The sequence below is a fragment of the Marmota monax genome, unplaced genomic scaffold (genome assembly GCF_021218885.2).
Source record: "Marmota monax isolate L192 unplaced genomic scaffold, Marmota_monax_Labrador192_F-V1.1 WCK01_AAM20220418_F8-fsc00129, whole genome shotgun sequence".
NCBI classification, from domain to species: Eukaryota; Metazoa; Chordata; class Mammalia; order Rodentia; family Sciuridae; genus Marmota; species Marmota monax.
Genome location: NW_026693811.1, coordinates 1,543,903 through 1,565,099, shown reverse-complemented (window position 1 = coordinate 1,565,099; position 21,197 = coordinate 1,543,903). Strand labels below are relative to the sequence as shown.

The 21,197-nt window shown below is 38.4% G+C and overlaps 1 protein-coding gene across 7 annotated transcripts in view; it reads left to right on the top strand.

Moving 5' to 3' along the window:
- The window catches only part of Rbms1 (RNA binding motif single stranded interacting protein 1), a 207,649-nt gene extending 186,747 nt beyond the window's left edge, over positions 1–20,902 (top strand). For 4 of the 7 annotated variants that reach the window (XM_046462252.2, XM_046462251.2, XM_046462257.2 and 1 more), the window contains exons 7-15: positions 7,647–7,762; positions 8,660–8,709; positions 8,829–8,922; positions 11,423–11,470; positions 12,360–12,410; positions 14,844–14,954; positions 15,986–16,066; positions 17,304–17,388; positions 18,206–20,902. In XM_046462252.2, the coding sequence (XP_046318208.1) occupies positions 7,647–7,762; positions 8,660–8,709; positions 8,829–8,922; positions 11,423–11,470; positions 12,360–12,410; positions 14,844–14,954; positions 15,986–16,066; positions 17,304–17,381 (629 nt within the window). In that variant the 3' untranslated portion in view covers positions 17,382–17,388; positions 18,206–20,902. The remainder of the gene's footprint in view (positions 1–7,646; positions 7,763–8,659; positions 8,710–8,828; positions 8,923–11,422; positions 11,471–12,359; positions 12,411–14,843; positions 14,955–15,985; positions 16,067–17,303; positions 17,389–18,205) is intronic. The other 3 variants (XM_046462253.2, XM_046462255.2, XM_046462256.2) reach the window with 3 other exon arrangements.
- The last annotated feature ends 295 nt before the right edge of the window (positions 20,903–21,197 follow it).

The window sequence follows — 21,197 nt, the reverse complement described above, 5'->3', positions numbered from 1 at the left end:
TTCAGATTGGGTATGTGCCCACCTGAGCTTGACAGGCACACTTGCCCACAGTTCATGGCTCTCTCTATAGCGATCTTATCAGGGCATGTTCCCCTGCCAGGAGACAGACAGGTAATGTGTGAAGGAAGAATTACAATTTTAGGAAAAGGCCTAGAGATGTTTCAGAGGTTTCTGTTGTCCATCTGTTCCCTTAATATTCATCTTAAGCATTGCTACTGTGTACAAACAGAAAATTCTGGCAGCTCTCAAGACAAAATATAGTCAGCCCTCTCTATGGTTCCGAACACACCAGTTTAGCCAACTATGGATTGAAAATATTCAGGGGGAAAAAAAAATTGCTTCTGTACTGAACACATAGACTTTTTCCCCCATCATTATTCCCTGAACAATACAGGGCACCAGCTATTTACGTGGTATTTATATTGACTGGAGTGTTATACATCATCAAGTAATGATTTAAAGTAGAGCAGAAGATATGCATACAGGAGAAAGAAGAGGAGGCTGATCCAGGCCAAAGCAGAGAATGCCACTCAGCTTCCAAGTTAAAAACCAAGTTAAATGCATTTTGGGTGTTATTGAGAAATTTGCGTTAGGCTGAGTACCATACGTTAGCATTATCTGTGGCACACACTAGAACCAGTCCCTAGCAGATCCTGAGGGACAGGTATACTTGAAGATATGTGCCATGCCCCTGGTACCTGTAGGACAATGGGATCATACTTCTGGGACTGTAGTCTTGTCACATCTCCATCCTCACCCACTGTTACAAGAGAGCAGGGTCTCATGCTCACGTGGTGAGAGGTGCCCTTCAAGGGCTGCTCTAACAAGGAATCATTGCCAGGAAAGCAAAAGTGCCAAAGAGTCCTGGGTGGCCAGTGGGGCAGTGGCTGTCTAGCAGACCCAAGCCTCAACCATATTCTGTACCATAGAGAGAAAGCTTGTTTTAAATAGTGATAAGGGACTACAAGGAGAGATTAGCAGTGTGTCACTCCCAGGGGACATGAGTGCCACGCCAGGTTTGTGATGGGCTGCCCTCAGAGAGCTGCTATTACCATCAACCACACCCAGCTTTATCAAACTGACAGTGAGGAACAATAAATAATGGAGGAATTTTATCAAAGCACAAGGATCTTGGTGGAAGATGTGGGGGTTTTCTAAATGGTGTTTGCCAGTAATTTCATCCTTAACTGTAACTTGCACATTTCTTCATTGGAAGAGAAGCAACCTAGCCAGCCTGCTAGATGCCTCAGAATCAAATCCGGTGGATGGCAAGCCAGTTCCTAAAAACTTCTGAACCTTCTGAACCACAAGTCCCTCAACTGACAGTTGATCTTAATAATTCAAAAGTGTTGAGAGGAGCCCACATTCAAAACTTGAGCTCCTCCAATTGATGCAGCAATAACAAGAATAGCTGAAAACTCATTGAGACACTGTAAGCATTTTGGGGGAGGGGGGGTACTAGAAATTGAACCTGGGGGCTTTCTACCACTAAAATACAGCCCTAACCCTTTTTATTTTTAATTTTGAGGTAGGGTCTTCCTAATTTTCCCAGGCTGGCTCTGAACTTGTGATCCTCCTGCCTCACTTATTCTAAGCACTTTTTATGTTAATAATTTCAATACTTTGAAGTAGGTACTATTATCCACATTTCATAGATTTTGAAACCAGAGACATTAAATAATTTGCAGAGTCGCTAGCTCATAAATTTCAAACTCAGGGAGACTAACCCTGAAGCTAGTGCCCTGACCATCATGCAGTACGATCAGATTGACAGTGATCTTAAAAAGATAAATAAGATACAGAAATGTTCATAAAGTGTTATAAGAATAAAGAAAACTGGGTACAATAGCACATGACTGCAGTCCCAGAGACTCAGGAGGCTGATGCAGAAGGATCTCAGATTCAAGGCCAGCCTCAGCAACTTAGCAAGACCTTAGCAAGACCCTATCTCAAAGTTTAAAAAAAAAAAAAAAGACTGGGAGTGTAGCTCAGTGACAAAGTGCCCCTGAGTTCAATTCCTAGTTAAATAAACAAACAAGCATGACTCCTTTTCAAATGGAATACTATGTAACCATTGTCAAATGACTGTATAACAAGATAGGGAAAGATCCACAATAGAAATGGTAGAAGAAAAGTATCTGTCATCACAAATGTGAAAAATAATTATAACTGCATAGACTTGGAAAAGCAGTAAAAATAGAATATTAAAATATTTATGGGGGCAACAGAGGATATTGAGTTTTTGTTTACTATTTAACATGATTTTACTATTGTCACATCGTTCTTTTAGTGACCCTTCTTTGGTGGGTTGGGAAGTGAGGTGAAAGAACCAAAATCGAACCATACAGAAATGAAGCTGATATGAAAAAAAATTGAAAATGTTACTCTTCTCAGCCTGAATGATAGCCAGCAACACTGTGTAAGGCATAGTAAAGGAGGAGAGACCAAATTCCATCAAAGCCCCCCCTGAGAGAAGTGTTCACAGAGAGAAAGTATAGCTGTGCCCATTGGGTAGGACAGAGGGGCTAAAACAGGAAATGGTGTTGTTCACATAAAAAATTAATCTTAATAAATTAATATTTATTGGTTCCTTAGGTTGAAATTTTTACCAGGTAGTTAGTGAGGCGTTTTTAAAATAACATTATCACAAAGAAAGCTAATGATGGTTGCTGAGTGATCTGGTTTTCCAAAATTGATGGAGAAACTTCTATCGAGGGCAGTTTACATTTTGCAGAATGTTAATTGACATAAAATACTACATAACTAGAAAAAATGGTACTTTGGAAGGAGAGGTCATTCCATCTGTTAGTACTGTCATGTGTGATGATGAAATACACAAAGACCTCACTTAGGACAGGCTGAGGAAAGGTCCATTTCAACATCTGAGCCCAAGTCACTGTAGAGTCTGAGCCCAAAAGACAGGTTAAGGAAACTGCAGAGATGTGCAATCAGGCATTTGTAAAATATCATCCCTCTCTCAAGTTTGGTTGAGGGCATATTGAAGAGTCCAGTAATGCCATGATCTTAGATGGCTTTTCAGCGGATACTACCTATGATCAGTGTTTGCATCTGAGGTGTTGCCTTGGGCTTCTCACAAGTGTGCAAGGTCACGGTCACACCATGGTTGTCAGGCTTTGGGGATGCATGTTCCTGTTGGTTCTGATGAGGAAGAAAATAACTTCTCTGTTGGTTGATGAGAAAAAGAACCTGACCTGAGAGACCTCATGTGATATCTGAGGTTTACCCTTATTAAGGGGAAATTCAGCCAAGAACACTGTGCATATTTAGCAAAATAATCAATTTGGGGTAGTTTATATAATTTTTATATCACTTTAATTTCAGGAATGTGTCTCAAATCACAAATCATGTTAGAACTCTTTGCAATTATTGTTTTGAACAATAAAGAGTTGCTAATATAGAAAAATGACCATGTTAGAGATTATCACAGGTGCTGGGTATATAGCTCAGTTGGTAGAGTGCTTGCCTCACATGCACAAGGCCTTGGGTTCAATCCCCTGCACCACCACCAAAATAAGAGAGAGAGAGAGAGATTTTCACACACTAATTTTGCGAAGTTAATATACCCAAACTTTGCTCATAGCCCTATTACTAGTATTTATGGCACTTCCTGTTCTCAGTATCTGCCTTCTAAAACACAACCAAAGAGGCTAGCTGGAGGATCCCTCTGTAGAATATGCCAACATCCCACACCGTCTCCCTTCAGCCTGTAGCCTGTACATTAGGCTCCCAGAAGCAAACTTAAGACATCCCCTCATTTTGAAGGAATCATAGGAGAGACTGATTAACCAAGATCTCTCAATTTTTAACAAGCTTGCACACACTGAAAAATAAATGGCTTCATGGCACAGATCTGGGTGTTTTGTGCAAAAATCTAACTGAAATCCTCTTATCCTTGCTTAGCATCATGGTGTCAGATAAAATAAATTAAGCCCATTTGCCACCTACAACACCTATAAGTCTTCACCTAGTTTGCTTTTCCAGAGCACACAGAGAAACATTAAATTCCAGGCATGCATTCTTTCTCGTCACACTCTCCAAGTCAATGGAGCAGCAATTGTGAAAGACAGACAGCCACTGTCCCCACGTCAGTACTTTGCTTCCACATAACATTTCTATTTAGAACAAATCTCTCTAAAAACAGTACTGTGTCCTGTAAATGAATAAATGGGTTTTCATAAGATCGGAAATATTCTCTTCCCCATTAAACTGCATGCCCCCTGGAGGCGAGAACTCAGATCTGCCACTGTACCACTGGCTCTTGTGTCCCTGACACATAGTAGGGCATTAAAACTTCAACTGATAAGGAGACCAGAGAGAATTTTGATAAAAGAAAAAAGCTGTTAGAATTTTATATTGCTTCACAAGCAAGACTCGGGCACTCCTAGTTCACTGAAACAAGGAGCCAGCAACATGTAAAAACTGGGTCATTTCCACTGGTTACATTCTTTAAAAACAAGAAATTTGTTTGGCCTAAGAGATACCTGCCAGTACACACAGTTTCCACTACTTACCTTTTTGCTTTTAGAGGAAAATAACATATCTTAATGGCAGCACAAAAATCGGGTGGTAAATATAATTCATTTTTGAAAGATTCAACTACATCTTGTTCCATGTGTTTCTGTGTGTGTGTGTGTTTCATTTTAAATGCCATATGTATTTGCAAACATGCCCTTACTACATATTTTAGCAGACTTCATTCTTACCTGAGATCTGCTTTTCTCTGACAGGACAGAATCTAGATGAAAACCTATTAGAAGCACATTACATCCAAATAGGGACTTTGGCCATTTATTTAACAAGTGAGCTTCAACATGCACCAGGGTCTTGCTACCAAACTGCCTTCATTCACACCTGCCCGCTGAGACAGCCCAAGGGAAGCTTCCAGAATGAGCAACCTGGTCACTTTCTTTCCCTGGAAAGAATTATACTAATCGAGGAAAACAGTTTGTATCAATCACTAAGCACAGGAAGCACTTTTTAAAAATTAGTTAGATTTCAGTCTAGGAGCTAGTTTTTATAAACCCTCTAGATAAAAGTGTCTGTCACGGCAAAGACCCACAAAGTGCCAGCTCCACAGAGTTTATTATACTCTTTTGCCCTATAGGAGTAGTGTGGAAGCAAGACCTTATAACCTTAAATATCATCGGAGAAAACATTCTACTATGAGGCCCTTTCTAGATGTGCAGAGAGTGAGATCTTGCCTTTCTTCATCTGAGTTCTTGTTCTGTCCATCATTGTCAAGTGAGGCCACCACCACCACTACCACCACCCACCCCACCCCCTGCCACACACACACACACATACATACCTTGCACTTTCAGGCCTGCACTTAACACACTTTCACATTGACCCAGGAGCTTGAGGAGAGTTTCAGTGCTAGAATTTTAAGTAGCATTTGCCCACAAAGGTGAGTAACTTTGAGGGATTCCAGGTATAAAAAGTCCTTATTTGCAGAAGATTTTGTCCTTTATTCCCTCCTACTTGGATGCTATATTCTAAGCCCTAGTTTCTACCTGTCCCTTAATGACCCTGTAGTAGAATTAATATCAGTGATTACAAAACTTTCTTGCTTCGTTGTGTCTGTTCACCGTCTGTAATTGGTAAAGGTAGAATTTCTAAAAACACAATTTTTTTTTAAAAGATAAGTAGTATGGTTCATCTGTATTCTGGGATTTGGCTGCAGTCCATCTTCTATCATACCCAATTTGCCTTCTATGGAACTTCCATATTCAGGAAAGCTCTGGTGGAGGTATTGGAGACAAGAAGGTAAACAAAGGAACACTAAAATTCTCACCAGACACCTAACATTTTTACCCTGAATAACTACTACCTGAATTAGTCCATTTTTCATTACTATAACAAAATGTGTGAGGCTGGATGACTTAATAAAGAAAAGAGGTTTATTTAGCTTATAGTTCTGGGGATTCAAAGGTATAGTGCCAGTATCAGCTTGCCTCTTGTGAGAGCCACATGATAGGTGGTATCGCTACGTGAGCATTATTATAAGACCAAGCCAGAGAGCAATTCAGGGTTTGGGCTTGCTCTTGTAAGAACACAGGATCCTGCAAGAACTACCTCCACTCCTTCTTAGGTTTGACCTAAGGACCTTCCTGTGCGCTTCACCTAAACATTGCCACACTAGAGACCAAGCTTCCATCATGTGAAATCATATCTATTTAAGAAATCATATCCAAACCGAAGCATACCCAGAGTACAGTTGCCATTCAGAAATGACTCCCATTCCAACCCATCCTTCAGGAGTGGTTCAACCCAGGAAGGGAAAAGCATGCCAGCCAACAGCCTAGACAGCTCACCGAGACGGAATCATATACAGTTCGGTGTTTTGTGTTTTGGCAGAGAAATGTTGAGAGACACTATTGCCTCTACCCTGTCATTAGCGGGTGGATAATAGTGATATAAAATAAGAGATGAATTAGGATAATAAGCGGCAAAGGAGAAAGGAGTAAATTTTCCACAAGTAATATTTTTCTCTTCATGGTTATTTAAGTTTGAAACAGAACTTGAAAGTAGTAATCATGGTTCTACAGTAGACAAAGGATGGAATGTGGGAACCAGACGGGAAGGTGTGAGTGCCTTTATTACATTAACTAGACGCATGCAGAAAAATGCACAACTTCCAGGAATGCGCTGCTGCTTCCATCTCAGAAAAGCAAATTGAAAAAGGAAGTCAGGGGTGGCCTATTGTGCTGCCTGTGGTTTGTTATTATGTCTCTTAGTTCTAATGAATGTGTCTCCTTTCAAAGAATCTCTGCATCTTTTCTACATTTGTTGCTTGGGTTTCCCTTTGTCTCATTTTTGTGAGGCAGACACTTGATTTAAAAAAAAAAAAAAAATCTCGCCAAGTGGGATGGTTCAGGTACAGAAAAGTCTTTAAATGGGACGGGCAGGTGTTGGAAGCTTTCTCGCGATGACAGGCTTCACCCCTGTGTCCCAGGAACAAATGAGGTCTGTGTGTATCCATTCATTGATTCAGCCACTAGGTAAGAAGCACTTACCAAGTGCCTTTTGCTTAGGCACTGGGGATGCAGTGATGATGGAGCCCACGGGAAGGAAAAGCAGGCACCAGGGAACACAGACTGTTAGAAATGCTGCAAATACAAATAGGGGGTATGTGCTACAAAGGGGGACTTGTTTTCCACCAGGAGGAGTGGAGGTCCCTCTAAGGAATGTTAATAGGAAGCTCCAGAGGCATTTGCAGCTGGAGGAGTGCAGGGTGGCACAATCCTATTTTCATTTGAAGATTATTTGGGTGACTGTCTAAAGGCAGAATTGTAGAGAAGCCAGAATGCAAAGAAGTACCCATTAAAAAAAAAAAAGCACCAAAGTGAATGGGAAGATTCCTTTGCTTCTTCAACAAAATGGCCCTTCAGATGTTTTCATGATGCCCTGGTTTGGAAATAATAACCAGTGTATTATTCTGTACTAAGATCTTTCACCAGTGGCTAATTTTCTAAGGGTCTGAAGAAGCTTCTGCCTTGCAGTGTTCTATTAGTTCCCTCATAGCTCTCGCGCCGCTCCCACTAAAAAAGTAATCCCGTTACGCTTGTCACCTGTGCATGCACACCATTGTGGTTTTGTAATATTTCCGCCCCCCCATCACTCAGCTCCTACAGAACCTTTATTGTGCAAATTTGCGGATGGAGGACAGAAGAAGAGACAGAACCCAAACAAATACATCCCGAATGGAAGACCATGGCACCGAGAAGGAGAGGTGAGACTTGTAAGTCCTTTCTTAACTTCAGTGTGGGTGTGCAGTCGTGGGCAGCTCCGAAAGGTCACACAGGCATCTCCCTTCAGCTGCCTGGGTCACACCTTTCTGCCAGCACGTTTTCATTCAAGTGATGCTCAGACTGAAACCCTTCCCCCTGTGTGTGTGTGTGGGCGGGGGGTGCTCACCAAGTGACAGTTCTCCACATAGATGGTGCAAACAACTGTGTTCCCCAGCTAGCTGCCTAAGTAGGAGGCTCTAAATTGCTATGAAACTGCATGAGTGTTTTGAAGGTCTTTTATGCCATGGTTTAGGTATAACCATTTAGAAGGGTTTACATTTATTATGTTCAAAAAGTATTCTAAGTAACATCAAAATAAATGTATTTGTCATTGAGGGTTTTTTTGGGGGGTTGTATGTTTATTTAATCTTGTTCTTTTGAATAGTTTTTTTTTTTTTAACCTTCAGTTTCTTAATAAATTATTGGGCCTCCACTTCTCTATATTTCTTTTCAATGAATTAACATAATTTTTAAAAATAGCATACAGGTCCCAGAATGTCTGGAGAAAATAAATGTTCTAGAATCTGGACCGTCCAGTGATAATCACTAGCCACTTGTGGCCATGTGTACACTTGAAATGTAGCTGTTTTGCTAGAGAGATTGAATTTTTCTATTTAATTTTAAATAGCTGCATGTGGCTAATGGCTACCATATGGGACAAGCACAGGTCTAGAGCTTAATTCTCTTACTGAGCTTATAATTATGCTTGGCTATAACAAAAAAAAAAAAAAAAAAAAAACAGTTTTATCAAATGCTACTGTTACTCTTTTATGTTGCAATGTCTAAGAAATAGCATTATCAAATCATGCCTTTCCAGCTGAACATTTGTGTCCTTCTCTTTCCTGTAGGCTGGAATGACACTCACTTACGACCCGACCACAGCTGCTATACAGAACGGGTATGTTGTTACGATAAATGCGTAATGGCTTGAAGGAAATTAAAGGTGGAAAATATCATTTTTCCATGAATTATTCCACTTAAAGGATTACTTAATACAGGCTTTTGTGTTTGTTCTAGATTTTATCCTTCACCATACAGTATTGCTACAAACCGAATGATCACTCAAACTTCTCTTACACCCTATATTGCATCTCCTGTATCTGCCTACCAGGTTTGTACCTTTAGGATTTGTCAGTAGTGTGACAACCCATGATTGTGAATCTCTGCTGCATTTTTTAATGTGTCTTAAAATTCTGAATATTTATAATGAAATTTAACTCATTTTATGCAGCTTTTGGGTACCCAATTTAGAATAAGCTGCTTTTGATTTGGCAGACCAATTTGCTTTTATGTATAGGAAAATATATAAAGCAAGGGAAATGGTTGCCCATTATCTGTCCTTGGAATCATAGCAATTTAGAACTGAGACAAACCCACATACTTCCTCCACTATCCGCCCAGCTTTTAGATGCCAGGTGTCCCAAAAACTGAAATTTAAGAGAAATGCCATTAGGTAAAATACAGAATAGGTGTATACCTTGCTTTTATTTCTTTGTCAGCAGAAACTAATAAAAGAAGAAGTAAATATGCTTATACATGAAGGTGTGTCAGTTAGGTTACATTCAGTAAACAGGGCAGATGAGATTTGGGGTCTGCCCACCAAAAGAAAGAAAAAGAAAAAATAGAGGCAGCTCCCTGTTTGTGTTATTTTTTGCAGAGGCTTTACCTTAAATTCCCAACTGAGGAAATCTATTAAGCAGCTGTCATAAGGTCAATCTGATTATACTTCAGGGATAGCTCCTCTTTTACATGACCCCAGGGGTGCACATGCCCTCTCTCCTGCATCAGAGCCCCTCCAGATGTTGACAGCCCAGTCCAGACAGGAGCTTCTAATGGAGTTCAGTTGCAGAGAGAGAGAGTTCTCGTCTCTTGACTGTTGGTATTCTATGGGACTAAACTAAACTTTGGTGTATTCTCGTTTTAACAACAATTGAATTAGATGCTGTAGTCCTGACTTCTGGGACTACAATATCTAATCTAACAGCTGTATTATTTGACTTCTGTAAATCTCAGATTCCTCATCTTTAAAATGGGGATAATAATAGTTTGTCTCATAAGTTTGGAAAAGTTACAAGGACTGAGTCTATGTAAAGAGCTCTCTACACAGTACCTGAATGTATCATTAGCACTCGAAATATTAGCTATAATTACTATTATCATCAGTAGCTGACTTATAATAAAAAATATATTAGTTATTCTTCTTAAATAATAAATTGGTTAACATAAGCCAATGTCAAAGCTGATTCTGTCTAAAAAACATAAAAGTAGCTTTGAATAACAGAAAAGTGACTAGATGCACTAAAACTGAAGGGATTGTTGGGGTTTTGTTGTCTTTTTGTGTTGTTGGGGATTGCACATGCGAGGCAAGTGCTCTACCACTAAGCTACATCCCCAGCTCTAAGACTGAAATTTTAAAGTAGTAATCACCACCTCTCTCAGCCTTTAGACTATTGTATGTTTTTCCCCTGATAGTCATTTTCTTTTCTTTGTTCTCTGAGAGTTGTTTATATTTACCATGGTTCTTCAACCTGCTGGGTATGGTAGTCACTTACTTAATGCCTCTTTAATTGTGTAGTGCTTAAGATTTCTATATTTTCCTTGCATTTTCCCTAATAATTCCTATGTCTGATATTAAGAGATAATATTGAACTATCTGAACTTAGAAATCTGTCATTCATATATCATTAAAAATAGGGGCATATGTATAAGCTTATTCTTAGGCAAATGAAAGATTGCACATATTAATTTCAACTTATGCTGCTATAGATATATCAGCTCTTATGGTATTTTTCCACTACCTTTTCCCTTCTTAATATGAAATCAATGTGCATTTCAGAATCATTTCATAGAATAAAAAATTAGAAGGCCAGTTTGGTAATAAATTTGATATAGCTAACTGGAAACAACGTTATCATTTCAAAGGCCTGATTTCCTCTCCTGGGCATTCTGTATACTAAGATACCTGTGGAATTCCATTCCCTTTTCCTGACACTCAGTGCCATAACATCTCAGACGGATTCTTAACCCAATACGTTCAGGGATCAGGTAGGGCCAGTGAATGAGCTTTAAGTGACCTGTGCTGCAGAATGTCGCTTGTGTGTGTGCAATTAGTGGGGGGTGGGGGCAGTCTCTTTCTTTATTATTAGGTTTTCAGGGGGATCTGTGACCCCCAGATGGTTAAGAACCAGTGGCAAAGAGTTTATAAAGCATAGGTTATTATTCCCATTTTCTAATTAGGGAACATTGAGGAATAGAAATCGACCATAGCTGCCTTGCTGTTTAAGAGAGAAAATTGGATTAGGAGTCACAGCCCTTAACCTCATAATGCTGTACGTGACTAGATTATGAAGACTGAAGCATATCAAAACTGAGTGCATTTGGCCCACATTGGGGTGTACAGGGAACTGCTTGCCTCCCTGTGATTTATCCAGGGAGGGCCCACCATTCGTGTTGGAGTGGGCCTTTCTCTACTAAACCACCATATGCTTATGTAGTTGGATTTGAGAAATTAGCATCTGCAAGAAACCACCAGTACCCCAACGGGGAAAGGCTGCAGTCCAGATAACTGAAATGTTAACAAGGCAGAAGCACTTAACTTTGGTCTGCCTTAGGTGGCAAAGGAAACCAGAGAAAACAAGTATCGGGGCTCTGCTATCAAGGTAAATCACAATGCATTCTTCCCCCATGACTCTTCCCCATATTCTCTCTGTAGAATCTCTGAAGTTAACACTAGGGGACAGGATACAAGAGGGTTGTGTTAAGAATTGGAAACTGAAACAGTGTTAAACTACATAAACTCTGGAAAGCCCTGGGCATCAAAAAGGGACTGATGTTATCCCTCTCCCGAGTGGCAGACTACACAAGCCAGAATTCCTGCCACAAGCCTGACCCTCACATCTTATTTCTCAGTTCAGAGGGTCTTCTTTCTGTGTGGATGCCCTTTTAACTGTAGATGTCAGATATAGTTACTAAAGTTTAATTTCCTCAATCTGAATTTCAGATATTTATTTTCCTCACTAAGTAGAAATTATTAACGACTATGTAAGATTTTTGAAACCTAATGTCCTGAGTATCAAAGAGAGATTGAATTTGGTTATCTTTATTAAGTCAGCCCATACTTTGAGGGTTAGTTTCTTTCTAATCAGATGCTCTAGAATTAATCCTCTTTCATCCATATCCTAAAGCACCTAGTTCATACCTTGATTGTAACACTTTTCACTAATTTGAGATATTTTACATACTTATCTTCTCTGCTTTAGACAGTAAATTTATTGAGGGTGGGTCCCATGTCTTATTCACCTTTTTCTCTTTGTTGCCTGATACTCAGCAAATACTTCTTGAGTGGGCCAATAGAAATTGGTTCTAAATAATTATTTCATCCCATTCAGAGTGACCAGTTTGCCAAGAACTCTAACTGCCTTAATCTTTTTACTCATTGATAGTATTGTTTCCTTATTTTCCTTCTGTAGATTTTTAACACAATTAAAAGAGAACTAGGAAATTATTACAATGTAAATCATTGTTTCTTTAAAATTCTCCCTTTTCTAGGTGCAAAGTCCTTCTTGGATGCAACCTCAACCATATATCCTGCAGCACCCCGTAAGTTGTTCACCTCAGTGGCCTAATGTTCTGCCTGCAATTAAGCCATGTGTGTACTCTTCAGGTTAAAACCCCTTGCCAAAGGTGATAAGGGACTTGGGAAATTTTAAGCATGGAATATGAAAGTGCACAAGTTAAAATGAATCAGTAGTAAGCATTAAATAAATTTGTTCATAAGAATTTAAAACATACTCTGTTGGAGGCAGGACACTATTTCTTGCTCACATCAGTTCGGGGGGAGATCTGAGTGACAATGTTTTACAATACTTGATGAAACCGCACTCATGTTTTTACTCTGTTTAATGCAACCCTAAAGTAAAGATAGAGATTTTCATCTGTGTTACTAGCCTCTTTGGAAATCAGGAACAGTGTAGTATAATGCACTCTTTGATAAATAACAAATGTGATTTCTTTGGTGACTTGAGCACTTGTTGATCTAATGTGTATCTAGTACTACTTTTTCTAAATGAGCTACTCTTCAGAATGAAATCACAAAGCTAAGCATGCCTACACTGACCTGCATTCTTGCTGTTAAGAAAGCCATAGATTTAGACCTCAGCTTTCTGGTGACAAGTGCAGAATGGGGATCCTGATAAACAGTTTATAGTGTTTGTAAGATAAACATAGATCTGTTGCTTAGGAAGAGAACTTGGCTCTTGGTCTTAAGACGAGATGGAAATTCGTCCCACGATACCTCTCCTAAAGTGGGCACTGCACTATGTGACTGTGTGTATGAAATAGCAATCCTGGCATAATTAGTTTTGAACAAGAAATGCTTAAGATGACCTTTAGGAAGCTAATAAAACAGGTTTATATTATAACACAGGAAAAGATATCTTTGATGCTTATGTAGATGTGTACATGTATTATATGGTATATACACATTTCATACTGGGACACATGTGCACATATTCATGGGCATGTGTGGATTTGTGATGTGTGTTACTTTGTACATGAGCAAAAAGATCAGGAAACTCCTTCCCCATTTTCTGGACTTCTGAGTCATGATCATCTTACTCTGTGCTTTTGATAATGCACATTAGAAGTAGAATGTATCTTTTTTTCCCCTTTGGCAACTTTTAGAGACAAAGATTGCACATATTTTAGTTTAAAATCTTTTAGGAGACATGAGGAGTGTATATAGAACGTTGCTGAGAATTCATTACCTTTTGCCATCCAGATCCAAACTACCTGCCTGCACACATACCTCTGCCCCCAACTGTGCATCTAATTATCAATAATTAGATTATCAGTTAAACAAATAACTTATTTAAAAAGGATATCAGTTACAATGAAGCCAGAATGTACATTAGTACTTGTGGAGTATGTTAGAATACTTGCACCGTCAGGTAATTGGCCAACTGCAAAAGTAAAAGGAATGATAAAATCCACAGTTTATAGAAAAAAAAATAGACAATTAAAGTCTAAAAATAGCTAACTAAATTTTGGTGTAAATGGTCAGTGAACCATGATCCAAGCATTAAAAATGATGACAGTGACAACTGTGCAATCTGTTAATTTTTATAGTGCAATGCTAAGTTAAAAGCAAAAACCCAAGATATGAAATTCTTCATGTTCTTTGATTGCAACTATGGAGAAACATGCAGAGGCAGGAAGGGGCACTTGTGGTTGTATGGGAGAGGCTGGATTACAGGTGATTTTTTTTTCTTCCCTGTTTTCTTAAATATATTTAATTTAGTCCAGAGCAGTGGCACACACCTGTAATTCCAGCAGCTCAGAAGGCTGAGGCTGGAGGATTGCAAGTTGCAGACCAGCCTCAACAACTTAGTGAGATCCTGTCTTAAATAAAAAGGGCCAGGGATTTAGCTCAGTGGTAAAGCATCCCTCGGTCCAATCTCCAGTACCCCAAAAGGTTTTAAAAATTTGGTTTTAATGACCAATATTTTTTAAATGAAATAGAAGAACAGAATCACAAAGTTCTGAGAACCACTGAGTGAGTGAAGAATGCTCTTGATACCAACAACTTAATCTTGAAACAAAGGGCTCTCCGTATAGAACATTTTTAAACAGATCACTATTATTGGTCCTGTTCTTTTGCAGCTACAGAAAACATCACCTGTCTTTTTTAAGCATTTTATACCTTTGCCAGCCAAGGAGAGTCTGTAATTTGTGTTTGCTATTATAGCTCCTCCTGCTGGACTAGCTTCCCAGTTAAGTGAGGGTAGTGTTTAATGCAGGAATTTTTGTGAAGTGAATATCAAAATACCATTTCCCCTAACACTCTTACAAAGTCTCAGGAAAAGCAATCTATTAAGACTTTTGAACCTTATTTATTATTGATACCCCTTGCCAGTCTGAAAGATGTTATTTTTGCTTCACATTACTCACAAAGGGATTTCCTTTGCAAAAGGTAATTATAGAATCTTAACTCCTCTCAGTTTATCCTTTGTTGCTTCTGTCTCCCATCCACAGGGTGCCGTGTTAACTCCCTCAATGGAGCATACCATGTCACTACAGCCTGCATCTATGATCAGCCCTCTGGCCCAGCAGATGAGTCATCTTTCACTAGGCAGCACCGGAACAGTAGGTGGCAAATTAATATCATGTGTCTCTGCAAATAGAGGAGGGTAAATTAATGCACCCCTGTGCCTACCCTATAGAACCACAGGTTCTATGATGACAGTTTTTATGCCTGGCCCCAGCCCTACCCCACATTGCCTTCCAAAAAGAAAAAACTCAGATATTTCTTGATTAAGTGAAAAACTGAAAGTCTGTTCTCTAGGTTTCCCCTTTGCCAAAATTTAGCACCCACACATGGCCACATCTAGCTTCTTCAACTAATGTCACTGGTATATCATGAAGTACCATTTCATGCAGCAGAGGATGAAGGTGACACTAGATCCAGGGGACTTGGTGGAGTAATGAGGTTGACCTGGTACTAGATCCATGTTGGTTTGTTTATACTTTAAATTGTAAGAGATGCCCACAGGAGTTTGATGCAACCTGTATCTGTAGTGGCTCAAAAGAACAAAGGGTGGTGCATTTTCCCCTCTTACACTCAAAACCAGCAGCAACTTCTTGTGCAGACCAAGCCAGAGCCATACACAGCCTGAGATGGACCAGAAATTTCTCCTGCCTTTAAGAGTTAGTGACTTCAGCATCAGGAAATCAGGATTCCCTGGCCTAATCTTCAGTGAAAGGTCCAATAAGTCATCCATGTTTAGGTTTCCACCTGTAGAAACAGTACTAGGTAACAACTCAGGGAGCTGCTAGATGATAACAAGGTCTTCTGAGAAAAGATCTTCTAGAATGATGCATTAGTGATATTGAATTATTGAAGCTGACAGACTTTAATGATCTTCACCTGTGTGTTTCTTTGTTAGGAAATCCAAAGACAACATGGAATTTATAGTTTGACAAATTCAAAATGTAGAAAATAATGACTTTGCCTTCCATATGACATATTTACATGGACTAATAAACCTTTGAGGGTAGCATATTTAAATTTCTTCTTGGAGAACTCCATATATTTTATATCCAGCTCAAAATTCCCTGAGTACTCCCCATTTTGCGTGGTTTTCCATTGTCCATCCTGACCTCCTCCTCCTTTTCAGTACATGCCTGCAACGTCAGCTATGCAAGGAGCCTACTTGCCACAGTATACACACATGCAGACGACGGCGGTTCCTGTCGAGGTTGGTGCAGTGTATTAAATGGCCGTTCTGGCAATGGGTAGTTTCAAAAACGGGTGAATTAAGTAGAACTGAAAGCAAAATCTATCAAAAGTCAAATATTTGCATAAAGGATTGACTTTAGAGGGAATATGTTATTTGGGATTATAAAATATAATTGTTACAAATTAGAATAACAACATCCAGGCCACATCCCCAAGAACTCCTAGAAATATTTTCCAAGCTTGTAGCACCTTTTTCACCCCTCCAGAGTTCTGTCTTGTCACCCCTAAATTGAGATAAAATTGGAGTTTGTAATCCTAGTCCTAAAAATTGTATCAATGGTGATACTCACAAAAAGAAATCAGTCACGATTCAGATAGTTAATGAAAAAGGAAAGCTGATGTAGCAGACGTGGGAGAGAAGCTATACCTATTTTTATAGAGGCTGTTAGTGTAGCTAAATAACACTAGAGCTGGTATGGAAGAAGTCTGGCATCTGATTATGATTGAACAGGAAACAGCATTTTCCTGTAGAGCATCCTTAAAATTCCAAGAAAAATACTCAGCTCACTTGCTCTTTCCCAGTAGGCACTGGGCAGAACCCAAAGGCTCCCATTTCCAAGAAGGGCCAAAGAACCATGTCTTCTTATTATTTGCCTTTCATTGTGCAATTATGGGAACCACAGTTATCGGAGCCCACAATACCTTATCAGCAATTTTGATACCCTCCAAAAACTTTGAAAATAAAAATTCTCTTTGTGACTAACTTCTTAGCAAAAATTCTGACCTTTCAAAAAACCCAACTTGAACTGAGACAAGGTGATACATTTGTCCCAGTTACTGTGTTTATGCACTATATAGAATTACTGATATGTTTGATTCTGAGGGACATCCCTAAGCCCTACTTGAGGGTATTATATGATATACAGCATATTCATACCATGTCCAGATTCTGAACCTTGAAAATGCTGAATTCTAAATCACATCTGACCCCAGGGAAAAACAGATTAAGAAATTTGTTTGATAAATGTAGCTTGATCAGAATAGACAAGTCAAAGATTTGGATGGGAGGTGCTTGGTGTCTATCAGACATTTCAGCTACTTGAGGGAATGATTAACCTAAAAAGCTCTGCATAATATTAAGAAATTCACTTTAAAAACTGCTTATTTTCAGGTGTATGCCTTTGACTTAGACCCAAGTAAGTAGCAGAGTTAGGATTTTATCACTAACACATTTCATCTGCTCTGCTTTGTTGTAGGAGGCGAGTGGTCAGCAGCAGGTGGCTGTAGAGACGTCTAATGACCATTCTCCATATACCTTTCAACCCAATAAGTAACTGTGAGGTATGAGAGAAAGGTCTCCATTACCAGGGTGCCAATCAGGCAGTCTGTGGTTCCCATATCAAAATGATGCTTAGAATAACTCAGATCAATCATACTTGATTTCATTATAGCCAGGGCATCCAATCTTGTTGAAATGTTAAAATCAATGATTGAGTTTGCAGATTCACTGTTCTATGCAAAAAGAACAACGCTTTATATTGAAATCAAACATATACCCACTCTCCTCGACCCCTCAAAAAAAGTAAGATCTGTAACATCATAGAACATCAAGTATCAAACTTATTATATTAAGTATCCTATACTGTATTGCTCAAGTACTCAAAACTAAAGGCAATTTAGCATAAGATGTTGCTTTATCAAGCATTACAAGATTAGTCAAAACTCATAGCCAAGATATTGCTAGTGTCAGTATCCTTAGATTAAAAGATTGTATTCCCACAAGTACCATTTTTTTTTTTTTTTTTTTACTTTACCATGTATATTATAGTAAAATAGCTATATGGAACCTGGTTTCTGGATTGCCCTAGTGACAATATGTATTGTTGGTTTTTATAAAGTCACCCTTGATCTTTGGAGACCCACATGAGTTTGGCTCTGATTCCCTTAGAGAGGAAAGTACTTTGCAAGTCCCAGATTTGAAAGGCAGATTCAAAACATTGAAAGTGACCATCAGGTCCAGAGTTTGCATCTCTCCGTGAAACATCAGTGATGAGCACAGCCTTTTTCAAATACATCTCTCTTTAAATAAGATTATAAGCTCTATTGGTGTATTATATCGAGACCACAAAAGTACTTGTCTTTTATCTTTCTCTTGCAGATGTACAGAAGGGTGTTCTTACATGAAGAAGGGTGTGAAGGCTGAACAATCATGGATTTTTCTGATCAATTGTGCTTTAGGAAATTATTGACAGTTTTGCACAGGTTCTTGAAAACGTTATTTATAATGAAATCAACTAAAACTATTTTTGCTATAAGTTCTATAAGGTGCATAAAACCCTTAAATTCATCTAGTAGCTGTTCCCCTGAACAGGTTTATTTTAGTAAAAAACAAAACAAAAAAAAACCAAAAAAAAAAAACAACAAAAAAAGATTTTTATCAAATGTTATGATGCAAAAAAGAAAAAAAGAAAAAAAAAAGAAAAAGAAAACTTCAATTTTCTGGGTATGCACAAAGACCATGAAGACTTATCCAAGTGCATGACCGGATTTTTGTGGTTTTGTTCATTTTGTGTTTAATTTGTGTTTTTTTCAGCTGTATGAAATGGGCTTTCTGAAGTTTAACTAGTCCGACTTCACCCATGGTGTTCCATGCTTGCCGTGCGAGTGTTGCTGTAACTCAGTGTTGCCGTCACGTCTCTTTCCTTAGCTTTCCGTTTTTCTTTCAATGTAGTGTGAAGTGTCTTATCCTTTTCTATGAATTCCAATTTGCCTTAACTCTTTTGATGCTGTAGCTGTTTCAGTAAAAGTTAGTTCAAACTAATGATGTAGAATGCTTTGACCAAATGAGCTGGTCTATTATGCCTTGTAAAACAGCAGCATAGGGCTTTTAAAAGGTAGTCAATAAAAGTTGCTGAAATTTTGGCTTTTTTAAATATGTAGTAGGTGTTTTTAATGATTTTTCACATAATGTGTAAGGTAGTGAAAATGCAAGAAGGGAAAAACTGTTTTGTGTGAAACACATTTTCTGACTGGGGAACTTTTAATAGGGTTAAAGCGTTTGTAAGGCTGTATGCCGACAGTTTCCTCTGATAGTTTGACTGATTTAGGATATCTGCTGTATGATGCAATGTAAAGTCTTTTTTGCCTTTTTTCAGGAAGAAAAAAAAAACTAACTTGATGTTCTAGATTTAGTGTTAGGTAGCGTTGGGGCTGGGGGAGGGGGGCGGGGGAGGGGAGTCACTGAATGTTTTGTCCTTCCTTTATACTAATGATAGTGCTTTAGAATGAGAATTATGCCTGCGATCTGGCAAACCGAAAAAAAAAACAAAACAAAAAAACAAAAAAAAAAAAATATGTTGCTATTGCAACTAAATGGCAAAAGCTAAAAGTAAGGATTTCTCTTCAAACATAAGCTGAGATATGAATAGAAGCGAAACGATTGGCTACTAGCTCTCTCTCTCTCTCTGTCTCTCTCTCTCTATTAGGTAAATTTGAAAAATAAAAATGACTTGGCACTTTTAAAGGTAACTTCACCAAAGACCGAAGAGCCAGTAACCAGTAGCTCCAACTTGTCTCAGCATCACATCTTCTGTGCTCTTTATTTTTGCCGGACCAGTTTGCGGTTAGGAGAATGTGCCTTTTTTGTACCTTTGAATTTAGGTTTTATAATTTTAATTGATGTATGGACACACACAAACAAACAAAAAAAAAAAAGCATGAAGGAAGATTTGGATCCAAGCAGTGCCACACTTTACATCATCACTACAAGTGTTCAAGTGTAAAGAAAACCAATTTTGAAACTATGAAATTCCTGATTCATAAATACACAGTTATTTCTACTTTAGTACATATGAGATGATTCACTGTTATTAAAGCTCTTTTATTAAGGCAATTGCATATGTTTTCAAAGCAATGGTAAATTAAGTTGTCTTCCAAAACTGTGTACTTGTCTGGTCAGCTGTGTATGATCAGTTATCTACCTCAGAGTCTATTTTCTTTTGTGCTGGGACAGGTTGCTGGCCCTCCCTGTTTCCACAGACCAAATCCTCCTAGCTCAGGAGCTAGGCCTAAGCAGTTATTTCTTTTGAGTATTTTTTAGTTCTTAAATTTTATTGCTTGTATTTGATTATAGATGTCAGTGACATTTCATAGTTTCAAAAGTCCTTGCTGCTCTGAGAAGTGTAGATTCTAGTGAAAATTACATAGTCATAAGAGAAATGTGTTTTGTTTTGTTTTTGTTTCCTTTTTTTTAAAGTTGTGGTATTATTGGTTCTACGCTCCCTGGAATATTACTGCTTTGTGAAAGTCCAGACTGAACGCAGCACCCTCCGTGTACCTAGTACATTTATAAACCTGGGTCTCTCACTACTTGATATTTTTGCATTAGTTAAGACAGAAATTTGATAGCTCAGTTAGAGGGGAGGGGAAATCTGCTGCTAGAAATGTCTGAACTAAGTGCCATACTCGTCTGGGTAAGATTTGGGAAACATAACCTCTGTACATAAAAAAAATAAAAATAAAAAAAAATCAGTTAAACATCACATAGTAGACAGCCATTAAATTATAAAAAAATTAATTTATGAAGAAAGACCTTTTGTACAGATTGAAAAAAAAGATTTTCATAGAGATATCTATATGATCAAGAGAGTTAATTTTTTATTTTTGTTTTACTAGTGCCACAAACTTGCCAGTGGTAACTTATTTGTCCGGTTCAAGATAACTCTGTAGTTTTCTTTCCTAGGACTTGTTGTTAAACGCCAAAAGACATTTTTGAACTGTACATTTGATCAGATTGTTAGCTTTTTCTGTTTTATTTCTTTTGAGAACCTTTGAATAAAAAACATCTGAAACTTTATTATTCCTGTCAGTTTTTTTTTTTTCAAGAAGATTAAATGTTTATCAGAGTTTCATTTCACTTCTGATCTCCTTCAGGCTCAGTTGATTTAAATCCATGTAGTGACCAAACACATTAACCATCAGCGCACCACATCTCAGCAAAAGTCCAGTCTGAAATATGCCACTCAGACTGTTTTTGGTGTCTGTTTTGTTTTGTTGGCTGTGGTAGTGATCAAACCCAGGGTTTGAGCACACTAGGTAAGCCCTCCATCACTGAGCTACAGCCAGAGACCTGCTGATCTGTTGGGATTTTT